This window comes from Eptesicus fuscus, chromosome 10 (genome assembly GCF_027574615.1).
Source record: "Eptesicus fuscus isolate TK198812 chromosome 10, DD_ASM_mEF_20220401, whole genome shotgun sequence".
Lineage (NCBI taxonomy): Eukaryota > Metazoa > Chordata > Mammalia > Chiroptera > Vespertilionidae > Eptesicus > Eptesicus fuscus.
In genome coordinates, this window is record NC_072482.1 from 98,006,325 (window position 1) to 98,031,359 (window position 25,035).

Sequence of the window (25,035 nt, forward strand, 5' to 3'; positions counted from 1 at the left end):
GGGACGGGGACGAGATGGGGACGGGGACGAGATGGGGACAGGGACGGGGACGGGAACTGACAGGGACAGGATGGGGACGGGGACGGGGACTGACGGGGACAGGATGGGGACGGGGACGAGATGGGGACGGGGACGGGGACTGACAGGGACGGGATGGGGACGGGACGGGGATGAGATGGGGACGGGGACAGGGACGGGGACGGGGACGGGGACGAGATGGGGACGGGGACAGGGACAGGGACGGGATGGGGACGGGAACTGACAGGGACGGGGACGGGACGGGGACGGGGACGGGGACAGGGACGGGGATGAGATGGGGACGGGGACGGGAACTGACGGGGACGGGATGGGGACGGGGACGAGATGGGGACGGGGACTGACAGGGACGGGGACGGGGATGAGATGGGGACGGGGACAGGGACAGGGACGGGATGGGGACGGGAACTGACAGGGACGAGGATGGGGACGGGTCGGGGACAGGGATGGTGATGAGATGGGGACGGTGATGAGATGGGGATGGGGACGGGGACGGGGACGGGGACGGGAACTGACAGGGACGGGATGGGATGGGAATGGGGACTGACAGGGACGGGATGGGGACGGGGACGGGATGAGGACGGGGACGGGGATGGGGATGGGGTTGGGGTGCGGCAGGCCCAGGAGAGGGGCCCCCGGGCTCACCTTCCCCTCATCCCTCCGGGACAAGGTCCCAGCCCCATTGCTGAGGACCCGTGAACCGTCCCCCTTCCTCACACGAGGTGGGTGCTGGGGCCCCAGGGAACTTGTCCCAAATCCAGAGCCAAGTTCAGCCAACAAATGTCTGGGCCGCTGGGGAGAGAGCCTTTCGAGCCCTTTCTTCTCGGGGCAGAAACCCAGCCTCGTCCGCAGCCCAGTGAGGGCACCTCTGCAGGTCACACTCCGACCGTAGCCTCCGCGTGGCGAGGCCCATCCTGGGAGGAAGCAGAGGGCGCGTGGCCCTGCTCGGGGCGGGGCTGCGGGCGGCCTGGCTCCGACGGAGAGGATGGGCCGCCGCCTGCTTCCCTGGCAGACACGGGTGACCCGCTGCGCCTGGCATCTCCGACCCAGGACGGGCCTGGAGGGTCTGCTTCGGGGATGCTGTTGGCCGAGAGGACCACAGAGAGGTGACTGCACCCCCGGGCACCACCGCGTGGAACTTAGAGGCGAGGGGACCCCCGAGGGCGGCACCCACCCTGGCCGGGCCCCTGCACGCGGTCCTCTCCGGGGCACAGCGTCGCGGATGGAGGACAGGGCCGTTCCAGCAGGACGCCGGGTGCCGCCGCCGCGGCCTTGACCCCGCGCTCACCCCAGGGCCTGGCGGGAGGCAGTGCTCCCGGCAGCGCGATCGGATGTCCCTCCGGTGACGCACTCGCCTGTTATCTGACAGGCAGGGCCTTGTCTTCGCTGCGTGGAATGTTCTTCCCGTTTCATCGGAGCTTCACGTCTTAGAGCCGGGCTCTCGGCAGTAATTAAAGCCAGCCCGGCTCTGGGCACGAGCCGCCGAGGAAGCACACACGTGTCACACGACTATTGCACACAGTTCCTTTACATGACGCACCGGCATCGCCGTCTGGCATTTAAACTTTAAAGGGGAATTTTATTACCAAGTGATTATAAAAAGCAGAACGTTCTAGTAGTTTCTCACTGGGCGTCTCACAAACGACTGAGTGGGTGGTCTTCATCGTTCCCGCAGGACGGAGCTGGGGCCCGGGTGGTCAGTCCCAGAGCAGAAAGCCCCGTGTCCCCCATTTCTGGCCGTTCAGACCGCGCCCGCCCTCCCAGCCACACCATCTCCAAGGGGGTTTTCTTACGTGGAAAAAAGAGGGACTCCACGTTTCCAAAAACCGCGTAAACACGGATCTGAGGCAGATGCGTTTCCGAGTCACCCAGAACGGCCCGTGGACCAGCCCTTCCCTGGAGATAAAACAACGGGACTCGATACACTCACTGCACACGCATTTCCGCGGGACCCCCACGCGGTCCCTCGCGTGACTCAGCCCGGGGCCGCCATCCGGGACTGAACTCTCTGCTTCTCCTCAACGTGTGGCCGTGTCATCGACGCTCTACGTGCCGACACCTCCGGGCCCGCTGGACAGCTGTGGACAAACGGGCGTGCCTGTCACCACGACCGAGGTGGGAGCGCTCCGGCCCAGGCCCCGTGCCCGCAGCCCTCACCCGCCGGCCGCTGGGCCCGCCGACACCGAGGCCACCTGCCACCACGGGCCGGGGCTTCCTTCTCCGGGGGTTTTCTTTGGGGTCTGCCCGCCCGCACACACACACGGGCCCACAGACGCGTGAACCGGAGCTGGTGGCACGGGAAGAAAACAATGGTTACTCGCGAGGCGGCCGATACGGAGCGTGTGCTCTAAACACCGTGGCTCCCGGCGGCCAGTGCTCAGGTCACAGGCACCCGGGTCAGGGGTCGGCGACTGCCTGCTGCTGCCTGGGGCGGGGGTGCCGATCATCCGGAGAAGGGCTAGGTCTCTGAGGGGCAGAGAGAGAGGATTTCTAGAGCTGGGGTTCAACCTAAATTTACTCCAAGTCCCGAGGACGCTGGCTCAGAGACTCTCCGCAAATGAACTGCACAACTGGTCACCTTCGGCTTGTTTCGCTGTGAAACCTGAATGGAGGTATAACTGACGTAAAATGACGAGGGACGAGCCCTGGGCCCGTGTCAAGTGTCCATTTGATGAGTTTTGACAAGTTACCTGTAAAGCCCTCGCCACAATCGGGATAATGGCCATCGGCACGGCGGAGTCGCTCAGTGGGTCGGGCACCCTCCCGTCCACGAAAGGCCGGGATCCCCGTCGGGAGGACTGGTGAGCGGCAGCGCCCGCCTGCCGAGCCAGGTCTGCACTCGCCTCGAGGTCGGCTCCGGGCGGAGCTGTGGCCTCCAGCTCAGAGGCGACATGACAGGCTGGGTCTCCAGGGCACGCCCTCCTGGTCACAGTCCTGGGACCGCGGGCGGGCGAGGAGGCTGCACTGGGCCCCCCAGCGTCCCCTTCCCCGCAGGCGGGCGGGGACCCACGGTGAGGCCTGCACCTTCCCCTCTCGCTCGGGCTGTGATTTGAGACCATCGGACTCTCCCCGCACAACGCTGGCCGCAGCTGCTGGACAGCCCATCTGCGTGTTAACGGTTCCCGTCACTTTAACCCAAGACGCCCCGGTTCATCACTTAGAGGAATGAGTCCACGCGGCCAGTTTCCAAGAGAATGAGGTGGGTGCGGTCAGGGGCCGGGGCGTCGCCCTCAAGGTGTCACATTGGGAATGAGATCCACCGACGACGGGGGAGTTTGAAAGTGTCAGCGAGAACGTTCTGCCGAACTCGGCCACGGAGGCTCCGAGGGGGCCAGCCCTGCGGGCCAGGCCGGAGCCCGGCCGCCGAGGGCTCCCTGCGCGGGGCGGTGACAGCCGCACTGAAAGGCGCCCCGTGGGCTCGTCCACGGAGCCACACGCTCAGCGCCCCGTGTCCCTCAGCGTGGGGGGGGGGGAGCGCCATGGAGCCGGTTCCGGTGACACCCCAGGGCGCGCCGGTCCGCGGGCTTGGCCAGGTCCGGCGCAGGCAGCACGCGAGCCGGAGGGACTGTGACCGGCCGGTGCCTCCGGGGGACCCGCACACGCGGACCCGGAGGAGCATGGCGTCCGCGGGGCTGAGCGCTCTCCGCCCTCCCACCCGCCCGGCACCCCCCGCGGCCGCACTGAGGCTGACACCCGCCCGCCGCGGCCCGATGGCTCCCAGCCTCGGTTCTGACCACAAAAGCCGAACGTGGTCCAAGGCCTGGCGCCGGACGGAAGGTCCGGGGGTGACCGTCCCCGCAGCGCCGGGAGGTCCGGGAGGCGGAGCCGCCCCCATTCCTCGGGGCGACGCCAAAGACGGTTCCGTGTGCGAGTCTCCAAGCCTCAGTCACACCTGGAGGTCCCAGGGGTGCGGTGGGGGGGTCGCTGACCACGTCTCACTCCGAGCTGAGGGCCAGCCTGGGCGTGTGTGCAGGGGGCGCCCTGTGTGGGGGGAGCCTGTGGGGGGAGCCTGTGGGGGAGCCTGTGGGGGGAGCCTGTGGGGGGCCCTGTGGGGGGAGCCTGTGGGGGGAGCCTGTGGGGGGGAGCCTGTGGGGGGGGCCTGTGGGGGGAGCCTGTGGGGGGGCCCTGTGTGGGGGGAGCCTGTGGGGGGAGCCTGTGGGGGGGCCCTGTGTGGGGGGAGCCTGTGGGGGGGAGCCTGTGGGGGGGGCCTGTGGGAGGGGCCCTGTGGGGGGGCCTGTGGGGGGGCCCTGTGTGGGGGGAGCCTGTAGGGGGGAGCCTGTGGGGGCGCCCTGTGTGGGGGGGAGCCTGTGGGGGGGAGCCTGTGGGGGCGCCCTGTGTGGGGGGAGCCTGTGGGGGGAGCCTGTGGGGGGGCCCTGTGTGGGGGGAGCCTGTGGGGGGGAGCCTGTGGAGGGGGGCCCTGTGGGGGGGGCCCTGTGGGGGGGAGCCTGTGGGGGGATCCTGTGGGGGGGGGCCCTGTGGGGGGGAGCCTGTGGGGGGGGGCCTGTGGGGGGGGCCCTGTGGGGGGGGAGCCTGTGGGGGGAGCCTGTGGGGGGGAGCCTGTGGGGGGCAGCACTGGTCACACTGAACTAGCCCAGCCTGGTCCCCCCAGCTCACGCCTGGGCGCGGCCGCTCACCCTCCAAGGTGCCCGTCGGAGGGCAGATCCGTCGGCCACCTGCTCAGCACCGCTCCCGGCCAGGCCGCCAGCTCAGGGCGAGACGGAGCGTCCAGTGTCATCGCCGTCGTCACCGCGCTGGTGTCCTGAGTGTGGACTTGATTCCAAATAACTGACCTCTAATAAGAAGCGTGTCCTCAGCCACGGCCGTGCGAGCGGCCGGCGAGGGGGTGGGTGGAGCTCAGCGCGTGGGCCAGCCTGGGACGGGTGCAGAGGTGTCGCCCGGGGCCGCAGGTCACCTACACACGAGCTCCCGCCCAGGAGGCCCCAGGAGTGGGGGCAGCGAGGGGCTGGGCTCTTCCTGGGGCCGATGGGGAACTGACGCGTGGCCACAATGTGGGAGAAGCGGGTTAGAGATGACAGCCCAGCAGCTTTTGCACGAGACAGAGACGCTCCCGCTCCTCCACCAGCAAAGCCAGAGGCTCCGGGACCCCGGGACCCCGGGAAGCCCCCAGCTGAAGCCCCTGGCGACTCACACGCGTCTAATGCGCATGAAGGTGACTTCACGGAGGCCGAGAGCAAGCCCAGCAGGGCGGCCACGTGGGACGCAGGACGGCGAGGTGCCCTCCCCCCTGCCCCCCCCCCCCCCCGCATCCTCAGAGGAGGAGACGGCTGTGGGGACCCCTCCCCTCGCTGAGGGGACCCGACTGTGCTCAGAGCCCTCGGAGGCTCTGCTCTCTTCAATGTGGACGTGACGGGCGCTCCTTCTCGGGAAAAGGCCGCTCCCACTCGGGTCGGGGCCACACGCACCCCCAGGTCTCAGCACACTCCTGGGTCGGGGGCTCTTCTGGGCGTCGCAGTAAGAAACGTCGTCTAGTAACTTCCACAGCCACACGTGTCGGAAACGCTCACGAAGGAGCTCAACCAACGAGAAATGTTCGAAGTCCATTGTGAAATGCGTCCTGCAGGCCGCCCGTCCCTCCCGCGCCTCCCTAGCTCCATCGAGAAAGGCCCCGTTCACTGCGGGGAGGGGCGTGCCGGGAGGTCTCACCTGTGCGGGTGTGCGGGGCCTCCCCTGGGCCCGGGCGCGGGAGGCGGGTGTGCGAGGACAGACTGCTCACTCCGATGCCCGTGGGCGAAGCTTGGCTGTTTTCCTTTTATTTTCTCTGCTGCTGTTTTTGGGGTGGAATCTCCGAGCCGAGGAGATGGCAGTTTGCGGGACGTTGGCCGAGTCACCGTTCCCAACATCTGGCTCCTCGCAGGTGCCTGGTCCCCGAGGGCAGTGCACCTGGCGCGCGACCTCGCGGCCTCGATTCCCGCGTTGCCTCCATCGCACGGCCGCCTCCAGGCCGAGGAGCAAAGCATCCCTGGGACGCGGCCAGCCCGCCAGATCCCACCCCACCCGGGGCTCACGGCGGTGCTGCTTGGACGCAGGGAGGTGGGGGGGGGGGGTCTCCTCCCGTCTGTCTCGCTCAGCACCCGGCCGGCTCCCAGGACAGCGAGCGAGGCAGCGGTGGCTAAAATGCCTCCTAACGTGTGTTTCACACTAACACTCCCTCCCAGGCACGGCCGTCCCGTGAAAGACCCTCATGGGGGTATGGCCAGTCCTGCCTGGACAGGGCAACCGACCGGAGGAACTGAGCCGGCGAGGAGCTGCCCTGGCCGCGGGCCCCAGCCCGGCACGTGGACGCTCTGTGGGGCGGGGGGGGGGGGGGGGGGCAGAGGGAGGCCGAGCACCTGGGACTTGATCCGTCGCCTGGGAAGGGTGGTCGGTCAGGATGAGTGTGGCCGCTGGGTGGTCAGTTTAAGACCAACTCTGACTGCCTCACGCGCCACGTGCACGTTCAGTGTGAGGGGAACAGTGGTCCTTGCAGCCCTTTTATATCCCTTTTTTGCTTTGTTTCACCCTTTGACCCCTGACCCTGTGGAAGGGCACAGGAGGAAGGTCACTTCTCAAGGACAGAGGCCAGGTGTGATGACGAGCACTTCACAACCTTCGCCATCGTCAGGGCCGTGCTATTGGCCGTTAGTAAGAAACTCGCCGCCCGGAGGTGGAGCCCGCCGCGGACAGGTAACCACGGAGCTTAGCCACATCAGCCTGTGGTAGTCACGCGCTTATGGCTTCCTGTGGGAGAAGTCCAACTGCGTGAACCAGCAGTGTGGGGATGGCCACACAGCTGCACACAGTTGCACATGGCTGCACACAGTTGCACACAGCTGCACACAGTTGCACATGGCTGCACACGGCCGCACATGCTGTACATGGCTGCTCTGAGCTGCACACGGCTGCACACTGCACACCGGAATCCCAGCCAACGCTCACTTGGCCACGCGCGGCCCCGGAGAGGGAAAGTGCATCTGCTGTAGGAAAATCGTCTCTCCAGGTCCCAGCTCTCCGTGGGGCTTGGACCGGTTCTGACCTGGAAACAAGCGGAGGCAGGCGGAGGCCCAGCGGCCTCCTGGCTTCGGCCTCCCAGCCTCTGGGTCCGTGTGGTACAGGCTTTTGTTGGCTTTTATCTCGGGACAAGGAGCCTAATAATCGGGGGGCGGGGCGAGGAGGAATGGGGCGCTGGCAGGGGCGGAGTCAGATGGATTTTCCGTGGAGCCCGGGCCAGAGCTCCCGCACTCACACGCGTGGTCAGGTCCGCGTGCAGGCATCTCCCCACACGGCTCTGGACGGCAGCGTTCCTCGCACAGAAACCAGAGTGGACGCCAGGGCCGGACCCTCCATCGAGTGGCCCCCGCCCGCCCACGTGGGAGACGGAGCGGAGGACAGCGGGGCCGCCAAGGGCCCTGCTCTGACTCCCTCCTGGAGCCTCTCGCCCTCAGCCCCCCTGTCACTGTCCCCAGACGGACACACGTCCTCGCAAAATCACCGGGATGCGAGCTGCGCATCTTCCCTGCACACCAGGGCGGCTCAGGCAGCTTCCGGCCCAGCCCCCGCCCCCACCCCCCCCCCCACGGCAGCGCCTTCGCGTGGATGGCCACGCGGCGCAGTTTCACCGCAGCACGATGGCGGGTCACGGGCGGCACGGAGCTCGCTGCCCCTGATTCCCTCCGTGACCAGAGAGCTCCGGCCGCTCCTCCCGGCCTGGCTTCTTCCGGGTCCCTGTCCGCAGGGGGTGGAGGGCGGCGTCCCTCACCGTGGACGAGCCAGCGACGGGCCACCCTCGCACCCCAGGGCTCCGGGCGCCGCGGGCCCAGGGCCTGCATTACAGCCGTGGCATCTCCGAGGGCTCGGCTCCACCCCTTTTACTACTCTAACGTTGTCCACGCCGCCCTATTGTCTGCTTCCTGGAGGACGCGAGTGCGTTTGCATCGCTAGAAGGCGGTCGCATTCGCCTGGACACGGGCGTGGAGACCGCAGGCGGCCACGCGAGTGGGACCTCCTTCCCGTGTTGTTTGCTCAGTGTCTGCCTTTCCAGCTGAGGAGTCACAGGGGAGCGCTGTCTGAACGCGAACCACAAACGGAGCGAAGAACCAGAGGGTCGCCCTGGCCGGCTGCCCCGGGGTCAGAGCATTGGCCCTGCACCAAAGGGTCTCGGGTTCGAGTCCCAATCAAGAGCACGTACCTGGGTTGCAGGTTGATCCCTGGTCAGGTCAGGGTGCACGTGGGAGGCAACCAATTGATGTTCCTCTCCCACATTGATGTTTCTCTCCGCGCCCCCATTCCGCTCTAAAAACCAGTAGAAAAATGTCCTCTGGTGAGGATTAATGAAACACACACACACACACACACACACACACACACACAGGGCTGAAGACAGAGCTGGGGGGGGGGGGGTAGGGTCTGGGGGCGGAGAAATGGGGGCCCCCTCCCTCATCTAAGCAGGAGAAGTGGGAGCCGGCTGCCTCCAGGCCGGGGCCCCTTTAAAGGCAGGACTAGTGCAGCCCTTAGGAAAACGCTCGCTCGAAGGCCCGGGTGCGAGCGGCCTCCCGGGTCCGAGCAGCCTCCCGCCGGCATACACACGGCGCCTCGTGCCCCACGGCCGCCAGGCCTGTGAGGTTCCAGGGCGTCACTCATCATCCAGCTTCAGAACGTGTACGAGCTTTGCCTCTGAACTTGACGCTTCTTTTCTCTCCGAAACCCAGAGGCGGCGCCGTGGTGCCGGTCACGGCAGGGCCGGCTGTGTTCGTGGTGAGGAAAACGTGGACGGACAGCGGTGTTGCTGAGAAGGCTCTGCTCCGAGCACACCCACCCCGGGCACTGCCAGGGCGACCCTCTGGTGCAATCACCCCGCACGGCGTCTGCTCCCCCACTGGGGCCTGGAACATCGTCCTCCCGGGACCAGGGAGGCGTTTTAAATCAAAATGGCTTCCCCCGTTTTTCTTCTGTTTCACTAATAACTTCCGTCCGAAAACTCAGAAAGCAAGTCCCACAGCAGCATCCGAGCGCCTCCTCGGAGATTGAAAACGCGTCCATTCATCTCCACGTCTCACATTCCGGGCGGACTGTCTTCTCACATCGTGTGGATCACCACGAGGATAGAATTGTGTTTTCAATCTGCCTCCTCCCGGCGTGGCTTCCCGCTGATGTCACCGCTCGCTCATGTTCCCGTCCTTTTTCCGCCGAACAGCCTGGCGCGGATTCTGACGGTCCTGTCAGCATCGCCGGGCGGGTTCCAAAGCGCTCGCTCTCCGAGCGCTGACTTGAGATCCAAACATCTTCTCCCCAGTCCCGGGCTGGGTGAGGCACAGGCCGCCCTGTCCTTCGCACGCCACTCAGCGCCACAGGCCTGGACGTCCTGTGCTCCTCTCCCCAGAAGTCTCCTGTTCTCTCAGACGCCCCCTTTCCCTCCTTTTCTGTTCGCACCCATAACCCAGCGGGACGGGGCCTCGGGCGCTGGACGGGATGCGTGTGAGCAGCCGCCCTCGGAGGGGAGTCTGCACAGCCTCAGCCCCTGGACAGTGATCTCCTCTGGAGGCGTCAGTCCCACCGTCCGGCCCGCTCCCCAGGGTCTCACGGGCTCCCCAATGTGTCCACAAACAGCAGAGGCCTCTCCCGCTTCCACCTTCTCTCCTCCCTCCCCCTCCCCTTCCACCCTCTCTTCCCTCTCCCCTGCCCCCTCCCCCTTCCACCCTCTCTCCCCCCACCCCCTCCCCCTTCCACCCTCTCTTCCCTCTCCCCCTCCCCTCCCCCTTCCACCCTCTCTTCCCCCTGCCCTCCCCCCTGCCCTGCCTCCTCCTCAGAGCTCCTCCCACTGCGGAGGCCCAGCCCTCAGGGACCTTCCCTCCCAGCCCCACCTGCCTCTGATTCCCACCTGGGCCTCCCTCGGCCCCAGGGCCACCTGCAGGGCACAGCCCCCACCCCACCCCCAGCTTCTCCCCCAACAGCCAGGGAAACAGTAACTCTCATCAGCCTCCTGCCAGCGGCTCCCCCAGTGGAACCCCCTCCCCTCGGTCCGTGACACCCACCTGACCAGCAGAGCGTTTCTCAACCCCCAGCAGAGCTTGCCATGCGAGGGAGGGCGGGCCGCGGGGCGGGGCGGGGCCACAGGACTCCCCAGAGGACGGACCCCTGACCGAGAGGAGCTGGGGGACAGCGGCTGAGAGCGTCAGGCCCGCCCCCGCGCCGGTGGAGCAGGTGTTGGCCTCCAGGGTCTGCGAGCTCCGCCCCGGCCCCACCCCCTGCAGGAGGCAGGTTCCCTCCAGGCGCCCCCCCCCCCCCCCCCCCGGGCGGACACACTGGGCAATTTGTCTGCTCCTGTCTTCACCTGGACGCGGCGGAAGCCAGCCGGGTCGGAGCAGTTTTCTCTCGTTATCTGATTGTTATTCTTTTATCTCCTAGAATTTATGGCTGCAGAGCAGCGGCCAGATTTCTGGAATCTGTTTTTAATCACTTGGTTTTCTGTCAGGATGTTAAAAAATCTTTGTTCTCTTTCATTTTTTTTGTTTAGAATATGTTTTGCTGTAAGTATTCATTTTGGAGAATTTATTTCTTCACTCACACGCACACACACGGACATACATGCACACACAGGGACACACACTCACAAGCTCACACGTGGGCACACACATGCATGTGCAAACATGCGCGCGCACACAAACACGCATGCTCACAGACTAACTCCTGTCTCTGGGGTTGGTACAGGCGGTGAGCATGCAGAGCAGCCCCTTGGGGAAATCAGCCCGGCTGGTCCACCCGGGAGGCTGACTCGCCTCTCCCCCTCCCCTCCCCCTTCCTCTCCCCTCCCCCTCCTCCTCCCCCTCCCCTCCCCCTTCCTCTCCCCCTCCCCCTCCCCTCCCCCTTCCTCTCCCCCTCCCCCTTCCTCTCCCCTCCCCCTCCTCCTCCCCCTCCCCCTCCCCTCCCCCTCCCCCTTTCCTCTCCCCTCCCCCTCCTCCTCCCCCTCCCCTCCCCCTTCCTCTCCCCTCCCCCTTCCTCTCCCCTCCCCCTCCTCCTCCCCCTCCCCCTCCCCTCCCCCTTCCTCTCCCCCTCCCCTCCCCCTTCCTCTCCCCCTCCCCCTCCTCCTCCCCCTCCCCTCCCCCTCCCCCTCGCCCCCCTCCTCCTTCTCCGTCCCCACGGCGCGTTGGCTCACGCTGTCGGGCGGTTGGAATTCTAAACGTGGAGAATTTCTGTCTTCACTTGTGTTTGTTGTGACACTGGCCACACAGGCTGCGCGGGCCTATGGCTCACACCTCACGTATGATGCATGTATTCTCATTTTAACACACGACCTGGCACGACAGGCGTAAACCGTGAGCGCGCTGAGTCTCGGAAAAACTCAAAGCGACGGCAGAAGCGCCCGCGTGACTTTAAGGGTTTATTTCCACTCGTTCACGGCGATCACGCGAGTAACAATCCCAGGGAGACGGGGACCTGAAAGGTCCGCAGACGGAAACGTGTGCGTGACGTTCTCGATTAAACCGCCCGCAGGCCCGACGGCTGCGACGCACACAGGCAGGTCCTGGAGCCGAGAGAGACGCCCGGAGGCGGTGGCACCTGCCCCGGCCACCCAGGTCCTTGAACGCGAGTTTCAGCAGCAGCAGCTGTGACAGACTCCGTGTGTTTTCCACCGAGCAGCACCGGCAACACGCCCCGACCCTCACCCTCACCCCCGACCCTCACCCCTGACCCTCACCCCTGACCCTCACCCTCACCCCTGACCCTCACCCCCGACCCTCACCCTCACCCCCAACACTCACCCCTGACCCTCACCCTCACCCCCGACCCTCACCCCCGACCCTCACCCTCACCCTCACCCTCACCCCCGACCCTCACCCTCACCCCCGACCCTCACCCTCACCCCTGACCCTCACCCCTGACCCTCACCCTCACCCCTGACCCTCACCCCCGACCCTCACCCTCACCCCTGACCCTCACCCTCACCCTCACCCCTGACCCTCACCTTCACCCTTGACCCTCACCCTCACCCCCGACCCTCACCCCTGACCCTCGCTATCACCCTCGCTTCTGACTTGGCCACGCCGAGTTGGGTGTACAACCGTCCCCGATGCGCTTCCCGTGGGGTGGGCTGAGCGCTCACTCCCGCGTCGGGGCCAGCGCATCCCCTGGCGCGGGACACCTTCTCACGTGGAAACGATGCGCCCGTGGGCGTCGAACCAGAGAGGGGCCGCTGCTGTGGCGTGAGCTCCGCGGACGGGAAGGTCGGCCCTTGACTGGTGACACGTCTCCTCGTCTGACCACGCGGCTCCGAGTGGGGTGCAGCGTCCTAGTTAAACGCGACACGGAACACCCTCGGTCCGACCACTCGACCACTCGCTTAGCTCACCTGCACCCTCGCGGAGCGCAGCCCTCTGCGTCCTGGTGCGTGGCGGCGGCTCTTCCTCCTCCGTGGGCGGGTCTTCCTCCTCCGTGGGCGGGTCTTCCTCCTCCGTGGGCGGCTCTCCCTCCTCCGTGGGCGGCTCTCCCTCCTCCGTGGGCGGCTCTTCCTCCTCCGTGAGCGGCTCTCCCTCCTCCGTGGGCGGGTCTCCCTCCTCCGTGGGCGGCTCTCCCTCCGTGGGCGGCTCTCCCTCCTCCGTGGGCGGCTCTCCCTCCTCCGTGGGCGGCTCTCCTTCCTCCGTGGGCGGCTCTCCCTCCTCCGTGGGCGGGTCTCCCTCCGTGGGCGGCTCTCCCTCCTCGGGCGGCTCTTCCTCCTCCGTGGGCGGCTCTCCCTCCTCCGTGGGCGGCTCTCCCTCCGTGGACGGCTCTTCCTCCTCCGTGGGCGGGTCTCCCTCCTCTGTGGGCGGCTCTCCCTCCTCCGTGGACGGCTCTTCCTCCTCCGTGGGCGGGTCTCCCTCCTCCGTGGGCGGCTCTTCCTCCTCCGTGGGCGGGTCTCCCTCCGTGTGCGGCTCTCCCTCCTCCGTGGGCGGGTCTCCCTCCGTGTGCGGCTCTCCCTCCTCCGTGGGCGGGTCTCCCTCCGTGGGCGGCTCTCCCTCCACGGGCGGCTCTTCCTCCTCCGTGGGCGGCTCTCCCTCCTCCGTGGGCGGCTCTCCCTCCTCCGTGGGCGGCTCTCCCTCCTCCGTGGGCGGCTCTCCCTCCTCCGTGGGCGGCTCTCCCTCCTCCGTGGGCGGGTTTGCGAGCTGCCTGTGGGAGATAAAACAGAACGTGCGGAGCTCGGGCATCGGCACTGCCCGCAGCGCGAGCCGTCTGCCCCGGGAGAAGCCTCGGGAGCCGTCAGGGACCCGCTGCACGTGGCCCGAAGCCGCCAGGACTGACCTCACAGGCTCCCCCCGGCCCAGCGGACACAGCGCAGACCAGACGGACGGACAGACCAGAACACAGGAGGCCACGTCACCCCACGTCACCCCGCGTATCTGTCCTGCCCCAGCCCCCGCCTGCAGCAGGGCACTCACAGGGATGAGACTCAAGCACACACGCCTGACCTGCCACCTCACCACGGAGGAGCCCACAGGGGATTGTAAAGGACCTGCAAACAACAGAAATGGATGCAAACACCCCAAAACGTACGCGATGCTGCAAAAGCCGGACTGAGACGCTTCCTGGCCTTGCTGGTCCCGACTCCAACGCCGAGCGCTGGCTCTGAGCTCCGCCCCGAAGACCCAGCTTCCCTCTCCCCCGCGGACACTCGGAGGCTGGGACCCACCGGGACGCCGACCCACCGACCGGGACGTACACGTTTCCCGGTTACTATTCCCGGTCAGCAGGGCCAAGGCTCTCGTCTCTGCACGAAGGCTGGTTCAGGCCTGGGCCCAGCCTAGCGGAGCCCAAGTGCCTATAAACACTTCCTGGAGGGAACCCCCCGTCAGCTCAGCCCAGTTTGGGGGTGAGCAGGCAGTGATGGGAAACGATGCTCGGCTCAGAGAACACGAGAAATCACGGGAAGCCCCGGGCGTGTGAAACCGTGCGTCCCACGGGACTGACACTGGTGGAGACCCCCAACGTCTCCCACAGCCCCCGGCCACCCGGACTCTGCGCCCTCCCCTCCCCTCCCCACCCCCGCCCAGAGGCACCGTGGGGCCTCTCTCATCGAGGTCCCCATCACTCTGTCGCCGGCCTGCCCATTCCCGCTCCACCGGGGGCCCGATACGCCGCCCGTGAATTCTGTATGGAAACGAATGCCTTTCCGTGGGTTTTCCAAGGGGAAATTTGTAAGTGGGAAACCATGTTTACACATGGAATATTTAAAAGGTTAAAATGTTTATAAATGGAATGTTATAAATGGATGAAAATGTCTAGATAACTCTTCATCTTAGAAAAACAAAAATGAGTTATTCTAAATTTTGCTTCTCACAAACGTTGCAAGAACAGTGTGTGCACTGTGGTGTGTGTGACGACCAGAAGCCGGGGGGAGCCTGTGGTGTCTCCTGGGCAGAGATGGCAGGCGCACCCGGGGCGGGGTGGGGGGAGGGGCCAGGGGGACGGAGGCCCTGGGTCCCCAGATGGGTGGGTGACACTGGGCCTCCCGGGTGAGGCCAGGCCTCCGCAGAGGCCCTGACACGGGTGCCTTCCAGGGTGTCAGACACGGGGTCGGGATTGTTCTAGAAGCATCCTGAGACCTGGGCACCCTCAGAGGCGGGGCCGTGCATGGTTCCCCGGAAACTGCTGTGTCTGAGGAGGGGCCTCTACTCCGGCTCTGCCAGCACCTGGGCGGAAGGCCCAGAGCAAACCTCGCAGACACGGAGGCCACGGGAGAGGCCGGTGCCCAGCAGAGCTCGGGCGTAGTCAGGGCTGGCACCTCGTTCTCACCACCAAGAAGGGAGTCCCTCCCATTCCACCCTGTCTCTGTCTCTCTCTTACTCCCTCCCTCACTCCCTCTCTCTCTCTCACTCTCTCTCTCTCACTCTCACTCTCTCTCTCTCATTCTCACTCCCTCACTCTCACTCTCTCTCTCATTCTCATTCTCTCTCTCTCATTCTCACTCCCTCACTCTCACTCTCTCTCTCTTTCTCACTCTCTCTCATTCTCTCTCACTCCCTCTCTCTCTCTCTCTCATTCTCACTCTCTCTCATTCTCTCTCACTCCCTCACTCCCTCTCTCTCACTCTCTCATTCTCTCTCTCTCCCTCACTCTCTCTCTCTCTCACTCCCTCCCTCCCTCACTCTCACTCTCTCACTCCCTCTCTCTCTCATTCTCACTCTCTCTCTCTCATTCTCTCACTCCCTCTCTCTCACTCTCTCTCTCATTCTCACTCCCTCACTCTCACTCTCTCTCTCTCTCACTCCCTCACTCCCTCACTCTCACTCTCTCTCTGCAGAGTCTCGGTTGTAAGCAAACACAAGGCTATTTATTGGGGAACATCGGCTTTAACTTCACCGCATTCTGCGTGGAAGGGCAGCACCGTGGGTCCGTGGGTCCCGTGAGCAGCAGAACCAGGGCCGTGGGCACAGACACAGCAGCACCAGCCGGGCCCTGAGCCTGCAGCCCTGCCCCACCCACACGTCGGGGCCTGGCCGCACAGGGCAGCGTCACTCGGCTACAAACAGCTGGAGTTTGCCGTCCAGGGTGGCGGTGACGAGCTGTGGAGGAGGAGAGATGCGTGAGCTCGGCCTCCGTCACTGGGGGGCCGTGAGGGGAGGGGCTGCGGGCACGTTCCCCGTGTTAATTGTCTACAACAGCGGTCGCCAACCTTTCGGACCTCACGGACCTCACGGACCACCAGTTGGCGACCGCTGGTCTACAGCACAGACCAAGCTGCATCAAGCAGCCGGCACAGACCTGCCTGCCCCTCGGCCCTGCCCGCCTCCCACGCCACGCCCAGAGGTCTCGCCAGGGCCAGTTCCACCCCAGGTCTCCGCTGTGAGCTGCCGCGGGCTCAGGGCAGCACCGGGGCTTCCCAGGTCACGGGTGCCCGCCCTCCTGTGGGTCCAGTCCCCTCCCCAGCCAGTCCTGCCCACCCCGCTGGCCCCCCACCTCCTTCCGGGGCAGCTGAGCAGGTCCTAGGCCCCTAGCCCTTCAGCTCAGGGGCAGGAGGACCCGGTGAGTATGCCCAGGCCTCAGGGACCTCCGCCAGAGTGTTGGGGGAGGGGGGAGGGGGGCAGGGCCCCACATGACGGGGGGAGGGCCCCCCAGGAGGACTGAGTTGGGGGTTAGAGGACTGGGTTTGGGGTGGCAGGGCTGGGAGCAGCACTGTGAAGGAAGCAGCCCTCCCTTGTGCCCCTTGGAGGCGCGGGTGTCCGGCTAACCAGCCTCGACCTTGGCCAGGGGCCCAAGTGCGCCGTGTCACCAACCCAAAGCCCCTGCGTGCGGAGAGGAGAGCCTCAGGGGCCTGGGACCAAGCTGTGCCCTGGCCAGGATGGCACAGGGTCAGCAACACTGTGGCCCCAGGGGGCTGGCCCCGGGCACAGTGGTCACAGTGCTTGTCCCTGATCAGGCTTCTTAGGACCCCGGGCTGGTGGCTGAGTCCCAGCCCTATGGGGTCCAGGTGGGCCCCGGGCACAGCCGCCGTGATGGGGGGCGGTGCAGGAGGGCCCCGGGCACAGCCGCCGTGATGGGGGTGCAGGCGGGTCAGCATTAGCACGAGGCGGGGCTGTGCATCTGCAGGTCCCCCGAGACCCTGACCCTCAGACGGGGCAAAGCTGCTTTAAGAATGTTCTTTCTTGGCCTCCGTCAGAGGCAACAATGCCCCCCCCCCCCCCCCCGTGTTAAAGGGAGGGGCTTGTCTGTTCCAGTCGCTCAGACAGGCCCTGGCATGCGTAAGCTGACGTCGCTTCCACACCCGAGCCACCGAGAAGGGGATCCACACAGCCCCGGGGCGAAGGCATTAGCTCTCCTCCCCGCCATCTCCTTTGAACTTCTCTACGAATCTGACCTTTTACCTCAGGGCCTCACGCCCCGGGTGTGTCTGTGACGGTGGAGAGAGGGGGGCGCGGGGAGCCCCATGGGCCACGGGGAGGCAGGAGGGAGCCCTGAGAGACACAGGGACACAAAACAGGTCCCGTGGAGCCAGGAGACGAGCAAGCAGGCGGGACGGGGCTCAGGTGGCTGAGCGGTGAACTGGGCACCAAGAGGTCCTGCCGGGTCCTGGTCAGGGCACGTGACAGAGCAGAGGGCCGCGAGCTGGGCGTGTGCCCAGGCGGCGCCCAGGCTGTCTATGCAGCGGACTTGTGAGTTCTGACCTCACAGGTGCCACCCTCGTCACTGCTCCCGTCACTGCTCCCTGGTAATCGTCCCCCACAGCCACGCCAGCCCCCGCTTCTCAACGCCCCCGAGCTGAGGCCATCTCTTCATTCTCTGAGCGCGGGAACCCTGCTTTGACAGGAATGGGAGGAGACGCCATCGGGGGCCCACCCCCCTGTGGCCCCAAGTGCACTCAGAGGGTCAGGAAGGGTGCAGGGAGCACGGGGCGGGGCCGAGCCTGCCTGGATGCTGGTGGACTCGAGTGGGGCTCTGGGTGCCCAGCGGAGCGGTGAGGGCCGGGCCTGGGGAAGGAGCCGGCAGGAGCAAAGCCAGGCCACAGCCGTCACTCGGTAAAGCTGTGGCCTCGGAGCTTAGTCATGTGGGGTGGTCCCGGCCTCTGCCTCGTCCCCCTCTTGCAGGAGTTGCTCCCCCATCGGGGTCGGGTTGAAGCTAAAGGGAGATCCCTGTCCCGGCCCTTTAAGTGCCTGCCCCTGAGGCATTTCAACGCCCTTGGTTTTTTTTAATTTCCTTTCATCGAGTCCTCCATCCTGTCCCGCTATCTGCTCCTGTGGACACGTGATCTCGCTCAGACCACCTGACCTCAGAGGAGGACGGAGGTGACCCCCGGGACAAGCCCGGCTGCCTCACGTCCTGAGGCTCCCACTGAGGTGAGACGCGGAGCCGGAGCCGGAGCCGGTGCAGGTGCCGCAGGACAGGACCCCGCCCCTGGCCCCCCCGTCCCCCCCCCCCCCCCCCCCCCCCCCCCGCCCTCCTTGCGGCCCCGCCAGGCGGGCCCTCATGCAGGGCCCTCCGGGAGCCACACCCACAGGGTGGAGAGGGAGGGGCTACTTTGGACTGAGAGCCTGGAAGGTTCCCTGTGAAGACGTCCTGAGGCAGAGGCGGGTGGGGAGGCGCCCTCGGGCACCGCTGCCCTGCTCACTGGCTTCAGGGGAGAAACGCTGAGGCCCACGGCGTGCGGCTCGGGGTTGAGGCTGTTCCCCTTCGGATCAGAGCGAGAGCCGGCCTGCGCTCAGCCTCGGAGCTTCCGGCCGAGCAGCTCTGCTCCCCAGATGGTCGGGAGCGGCCCCGCCGAGCGCCCCGCGACTTCATCCTAATCCCACTCCCCCTCCGCCCGGATCCAGGGTAAACATTCCACTCGCTGCTGCCAGTCCGACATGTGGGAACGCTTTGTGGTCGCCTCTGGCTGCTCGCAGCGGCGGTTCCAGGAACTCCGTCCCGGGTTCTGCCGGGTGGACGGCGGTGACTCAGCGCCCAGCGGGGACCCAGGCGGGGACCCAGGCCGTGCTCCCTGCCCTGGGACGTCCACGTGCAGGAGGGCAGGGCCGCCCAGGGCGCACACCCACGCCCACACCCACACCCACACCCACAGAGACTCCGGGCCAAGGCCACCTGGGCTGTGCTCGCCCCAGGGAGGAGGCAGGGAGGCTCCCGCCACTTGGCAGGTGGGTGTGTGGGACTTGGGCGGCGTCCACACCCACTCCGGCGCTGACACCCGCCATCCCCGCTGTCCGGGGTCCCCTCCTGCACCCCTGCCTCCATCCACCCACACCCCAGGGGACCAAGGTGCCGTTCATCCGAGTCCGGGGCCCGACTCCGACGAGCAGCTTTCTCAGCCGTCACGGACGGAGCCGCTCCCGGCACAGCGGGCGGCCCTGGCCGGGCTGGCACCTCGGACAGCTGAGCCCGGTGACCAGCAGTCACAGCAGCCTGACGACAGCACCGGCTCCATCAGGCCTGGCAGCGCCGGTGCGGGGGAGGACTCTGTGAGCAGACGCTCCGACGGGGACGACCTCCGGCCCAGGACAGATGGCGGCCTCCCGCGTGAACAATTCCGGGAAGCACCGAGCGAGCGAGCGCGGGTTCGGGGAACAGGGTTCTTCCTAGGCTCCCAGGGCCTCCCCGTCTCCGCGGCGGCTGCGGGCTTCCTGCTCCTTTTGTTGGAAAGTAGATGAGAGGGTTCGCTTCATGCCTCGGGGTCGTGTCGGCACATGTGGCTGCTCACACTGTTGATTTCTGCGGTGATTTCCTGGGCCTGCCCAGCATCCCCACAGCCACGTGAGGGAAAGACCGATTCTCAATGACATGCTAGTCTTTGAACTTCCTTTCCCCATCATTTTAAACCCGTATCGATCCAGTGAACACGTTTTCAGCCAAAAGCCCTAAAATTAAAGGCCAAACAACCTATTCTTAAGGACATCCCTGGTATAGCAAGCTGAGCTCCTAATCCATTAAAGGAAAGGCCTCCTAATAAATGAGACAAAATGCAGGTCTAAAATGTTAGTAACACGCCTCACAGCTGTCAGAACGGCTGCCATCAATAAAGCCACAACAGGTGCTGGCGAGGACTCGGAGTAAAGGAGCCCTCGTGCGCTGCTGGTGGGAATGCAGACGGGCGCAGCCGCTGTGGAGAACAGGATGGAGTTTCCTCAAAAACTTAAATATAGAACTGCCATCCGACCCAGGGATCCCACTTCTAGGACTATATCCTAAGAGACCCGAAACACCAATCAGAAAGACTGTATGCACCCCTGTGTTCATAGCAGCACAATGTACAGTAGTTAAGATCTGGAAACAGCCCAAGTGCCCATCATAGACGAGTGGATAAAAAGCCGTGGTACATTTACACCAGGGAATACTACGCAGCGGTAAAAAAGAAGGATCTCTCACCCTTTGAGACAGCATGGAGGGGCCTGGAGAGTATCATGCTAAGCGAAACAGGTCAATCAGAGAAAGACAAGTATCACATGATCTCACTCATGTGTAGAATCTAATGAACAAAATCAATGGACAAACAAAATAGATCCAGAGACATAAAAACATGCAACAGACTGAGGATCTCAGAGGGAAGAGCATCTACGCCTCACCCACGGGCTCAGACAGCAGGGGGTGAAGGCCGGGGGGGGGGGCAGGGAGTGGAGGGGGTCAATGGGGAAAGGGGACATCTGTAATAGTTTAAAAAACAAAGATAAAATTTTAAAAAAGAAATATAAGTAAAAACAAATTAGCAATAAAACTGAGTCTAAAAATGTGAAGCCTTTTTCCTTCCTCAAAATTGTTTGAGATAAAAATAAACAAAATGTTCGTAGTGGGTTAGAGAGGGGGGTGTCAGGGTAGGATGTGAAAATGCATCAACCACCAGGCGGTGGCTGAGTGGAGGGGAAGCCGCGGAGTTCGTGAGGAAGCGCCTGACCCTTCTGAAGGCCCCGCCCACCCTGCCCTCGGGGAGCATTCGCACTGCTGATGGGTCTCGGGGGAGCCTCACGCTCCCCGTTCACGCTCCCCAAGGCTTTTGTGGGAACCAGTGACTCGGGCTCCTTTTCCTCCTGCTTCTCGTGGCACCTGACAGGTCTTCCGTGAGACCGCCAGGAAGGGCGTGTGCTGGCTGCCGCGCTCCCTGTGGGTCAGCACGTGGCACGCGGTTTCCCGTGTGACAATGACCATGGGACAGCCAAGCACGTTCTCAAACCTCGTCAGCCTTGATCTCGCGTGTTACGTGAACGCAGGGTATTCTCGGGGTCCCGTCAAGCACCCGTCGTTAAAGGTCACCTGTTAACTGTCAGGGCGCTGCTGCTCATGAGTCTCTCTGGAGAGAGACAGACGGAGGGAGAGACAGACAGACAGAGGGAGAGAGCTGTGGATGTGCCTCCTGAGATGTCAGAGACAGCGGCTGGGCTCATGTCTGATCTTAGAGGAAGGAGCGGGAACCTGCCTGGCTGGCCAGCCCGACGGCGTCTCTACGTCCGAAAGCAAAGCAGGTGAAGAGACGGGAGCGTGAACGTGGGAAACTAAGTAACGGTGAGGCCAGAGATGGCAAAGCCACCACCAATTCTCACGGCAAAGGAGCCGACTGAGAAAATCCCTCCATGAAGTCAAGGACATGCGAGACAATAGAAAGGCGTTTCAGCTCTTACTGTTGCATCACAAGAGCCATTTTCTTGCATTTCATGATTCAGGGGGAGGTGGGGGCTCCAGGTGGGGACTCTGCAGCTCCCGGCTGCACTGTGAGGGTCCCCAGGGGCGCAGCAGCCACCTGCTGGAACGGAACTGAGCACGCAGCAATTAACATCACACGGTCACAGCACACGGTCAGACCGTTCCCTGGAGGAAAGAACCCCTGCAGCAAATGGGTGGGACATCTGCCATGTCTCCAAAGAACTGGAATAGAATTTCTCCCAAAACAGGATTTCTCCGAAGGAGCTATGGACCATAAAACGCATGACCTGTGTTCAACGTCCTTCATCGTGCAGGGATGCTCACTGAAGCCACGAGCTGCCACTGTGCACCCCAGAATGGCTCCCGGGGAACAGGCAGGAACAAGTGCCGGCAACTCCGTGGGGCTCTCGGGACCTCGAGCTGCATGTGGAGCGTAAACCACGGAGCCCCATGCGAAGTTGGGCAGCTCCTCAAGCGGTTAACACAGAACGGCCCCGGACTCAGGAGCCCACTCCTAGGAGCATTCACCGTGAGCCGAGACGTTGACAGAACCTGTGTGTGAATCTTCACGGCAGCTTCCACCACTCAGCGCCGCCCACAGTGGAAACCACCCGAAGCCATCTACAGCGGGAGGAGCAGAGGGAGGCCCGTACCACGCGGCCTTTCAGCCATGAGGAAGGCGGGCTGCCCCGGGGGTGGGTCTGAGTGACAGGCGCGGCACCAAGGGCACGAGCAGGGAGGTCCCGGACGGGAAACATCCAGAAAGGCGGGTCCGGAGACGCAGATCAGTGCTGGCAGGCGCGGGGCGCGGGGTGCCTGCCACCAGGTGTGGGTTCCGTGGGTCACGTGTCGGGCGTGGGCACTGCTGACGGCTGCACAAAGTTAAACATGGTCAGAGCAACCGCACCGCACAGTTAAAGGGTGGGTTTCGTGCCGTGTCAGCCAAGTCTCAACAAACTACGTAATCAAGTGCCTCCGAGACACTCACAGATGGAACGCAGCTGGACTGGCTGCAGTGCGGGGGGGGGGGGGGGGGTTCAGGGGGTTCTCCCTGGGGAGGGTTGGACACGGAGGTGAAGGCGAGGGCGAGGGGGCTGGTGGTGGGGTTCGGGGGTTCTCCCTGGGGAGGGTTGGACACGGAGGTGAGGGCGAGGGCGAGGGGGCTGGTGGTGGGTTCAGGGGGTTCTCCCTGGGGAGGGTTGGACACGGAGGTGAGGGCGAGGGGGCTGGTGGTAGGGTTCGGGGGTTCTCCCTGGGGAGGGCTGGACGCGGAGGTGAGGGCGAGGGGGCTGGTGGTAGGGTTCAGGGGGTTCTCCCTGGGGAGGGCTGGACGCGGAGGTGAGGGCGAGGGCGAGGGGGCTGGTGGTGGGTTCAGGGGGTTCTCCCTGAGGGGAGGGATGGACGCGGAGGTGAGGGCGAGGGCGAGGGGGCTTGTGGTGGGTTCAGGGGGTTCTCCCTGGGGAGGGTTGGACACGGAGGTGAAGGCGAGGGCGAGGGGGCTGGTGGTGGGTTCAGGGGGTTCTCCCTGGGGAGGGTTGGACACGGAGGTGAAGGCGAGGGCGAGGGGGCTGGTGGTGGGGTTCGGGGGTTCTCCCTGGGGAGGGTTGGACACGGAGGTGAGGGTGAGGGCGAGGGCGAGGGGGCTGGTGGTGGGGTTCGGGGGTTCTCCCTGGGGAGGGTTGGACGCGGAGGTGAGGGCGAGGGGGCTGGTGGTAGGGTTCGGGGGTTCTCCCTGAGGGGAGGGCTGGACGCGGAGGTGAGGGCGAGGGGGCTGGTGGTGGGTTCAGGGGGTTCTCCCTGAGGGGAGGGCTGGACGCGGAGGTGAGGGCGAGGGGGCTGGTGGTAGGGTTCGGGGGTTCTCCCTGAGGAGGGTTGGACACGGAGGTGAGGGCGAGGGGGCTGGTGGTGGGTTCAGGGGGTTCTCCCTGAGGGGAGGGCTGGACGCGGAGGTGAGGGCGAGGGCGAGGGGGCTGGTGGTGGGTTCAGGGGGTTCTCCCTACTCCTAGAGAGACTTGAAATGCTGCACCATGTCATTCCTTTTGGAAGAACTATGTAAATCCTTATGAAAAGGGGGCTGCTGAGGAGAACTATTGTGAAGCCACATAATAAAAGCCTGTGGGCTCTGAGGGCGGGGACAGCCGTGTGAAGCAGCAGCTGAGACCCTCACACGTGGCCGGGCACTGCTCATCCCGAGGAACGTGGGAGTGACGGGGCGCTGCCAGTCCCCTGGGCCACACACAGGCACAGGCACAACGGTGACGCTTTAAATAAAATTTAAGAACAGATTACGTCCATGCGAAACAGTAGGAAAATATAATGAACACATCCTCTTAGGGGAAGTTCTCCTAAGCCTAATAAAAAAACCAAATCTTAAGATTTTTTTCAAAATATCATAAACACAAAGATTATCGCTAAGATATGGAAAGGAGTTGATCCCGAATAAAAACAGGCGGATAAATAATTCACAAGAAGTGGAATACAAACGCCCGGAGACAAAGCGGAGTCCGTTCGCTCGCCGCCTGAGACCCCAGCTCCCCTGGAGGCCGCCACCGTGTGTGCGGGAGGGGGAAGGAGGCGATTCGCCCAGAAGAACTGAAACGCGCTCCGTGCGGGCCCTTCCAGCCAGGCCTGCGCCCTGCAGCCAATACGTTTAAACAGCAATTGTCCCTGTTTGCTGCCACACCTCCCTCGTGCTCCATTAGGAGACGAACAGGTGGCCCACACCTGTTGGAGGAACTCGGCAATGTTTGCTAAAAGCTGCTCAAGAGTGAGGGCTCCGACTCGGCAATGACAGTCGGAAAGCGTTCTGGGGAAACAGCCGCGGGGCGCCTCCCATAGCCGGGCCCCGGCCAAGCCACCAGACGCCCCTCAAGTGTGAATTCCATCAATGATGGTGCCGAGTACCCAACCCCATCAGGTGGGAAATCAGGCTGAAACCAGGCCGTGCACGTGCGTGTGTCTGTACACACCTGTGCGCGCACATGTTTGGGAAAAGCCTGCGAGTTTACACACGTGTTAGCGGCGACCTCTGTGCCCGGGAAGCGAGTGACCAAGAACGGACGCTGTGTCCCCCGTTTGTGCTCGCTTTGTCTTGCTCGTGCATGTTTTCTACTGGCCCTTTAAGAAGTGGGAACCATCTGGAAAGAACATCACTTCTGAAGCTAGAATGACCCCCAAGGCGTCCCTGAGGTGGGTGCCTCTGGACTCCCCACGATGCCCGCAGAGGCTGCGCACTGAATCCTGGCGGAACCGTGCTCCTCATCGGACGGGACCGCCTTTTCCGTGGGCTCCGGCTCTGAGTGAGGGAAGCAGAAGTGAGTGCCGGCCGGCCCCTGGATGAGTCACCGCTGCTGAGCCCATCGCCCCACAGGCAAAGGCCACGTCCGTGTGGCTTCAGGGGACGACGGCTGTGGTGCCTCCTCCTCGGCGTCACATAGCTGTCCGCTGACTAGCTGCCCTGGAATAGAAACTAGTTGTGGTGTGTAACCCGCCGCCCTCCTGGCCTTGGGCAACAGCTACAGGGAAGTATGTGTGAGAGGAACCCTGTGTGCTGAGAACTAAAATGCTGCAACCTATTTCAACAAGAATTTTTCAAGCTGGGCTTATAAATCACTTACAGGGAAATGGGGCCGAGCTGGAATTACCGCCAGCGGCCACATTCCTGCGCCGTGACCGCAGCCAGCTGGGGCCGGGCCACGCAGCCCGCCGGAGGCTGGGCCAGAGCATCAGAACAGACCCGGCCAGACCTCAGTCCACGCCACCGAGGATAATGGGAACCATCTTCCGTGGCCTCGGCTCAAACGCTGCAGCACAAACAGTTGCAAATGTGTCACCGGCAACCCAGGCGCCCTGCCCCACGCACGGGCCGGCACGCTGCCGTGGAAACCCCGTGGCCACTCAACCAGGAGGACAGCC

General features: G+C 64.5%; 1 protein-coding gene across 1 annotated transcript in view; it reads right to left on the reverse strand.

Moving 5' to 3' along the window:
- Nucleotides 1-15,347: 15,347 nt before the first annotated feature.
- Nucleotides 15,348-25,035, reverse strand: part of WDR27 (WD repeat domain 27) — a 41,247-nt gene continuing 31,559 nt past the window's right edge. The window contains exon 24 of the mRNA XM_054722607.1: nucleotides 15,348-15,566. Within this exon, the coding sequence (XP_054578582.1) occupies nucleotides 15,516-15,566 (51 nt within the window). The 3' untranslated portion in view covers nucleotides 15,348-15,515. The remainder of the gene's footprint in view (nucleotides 15,567-25,035) is intronic.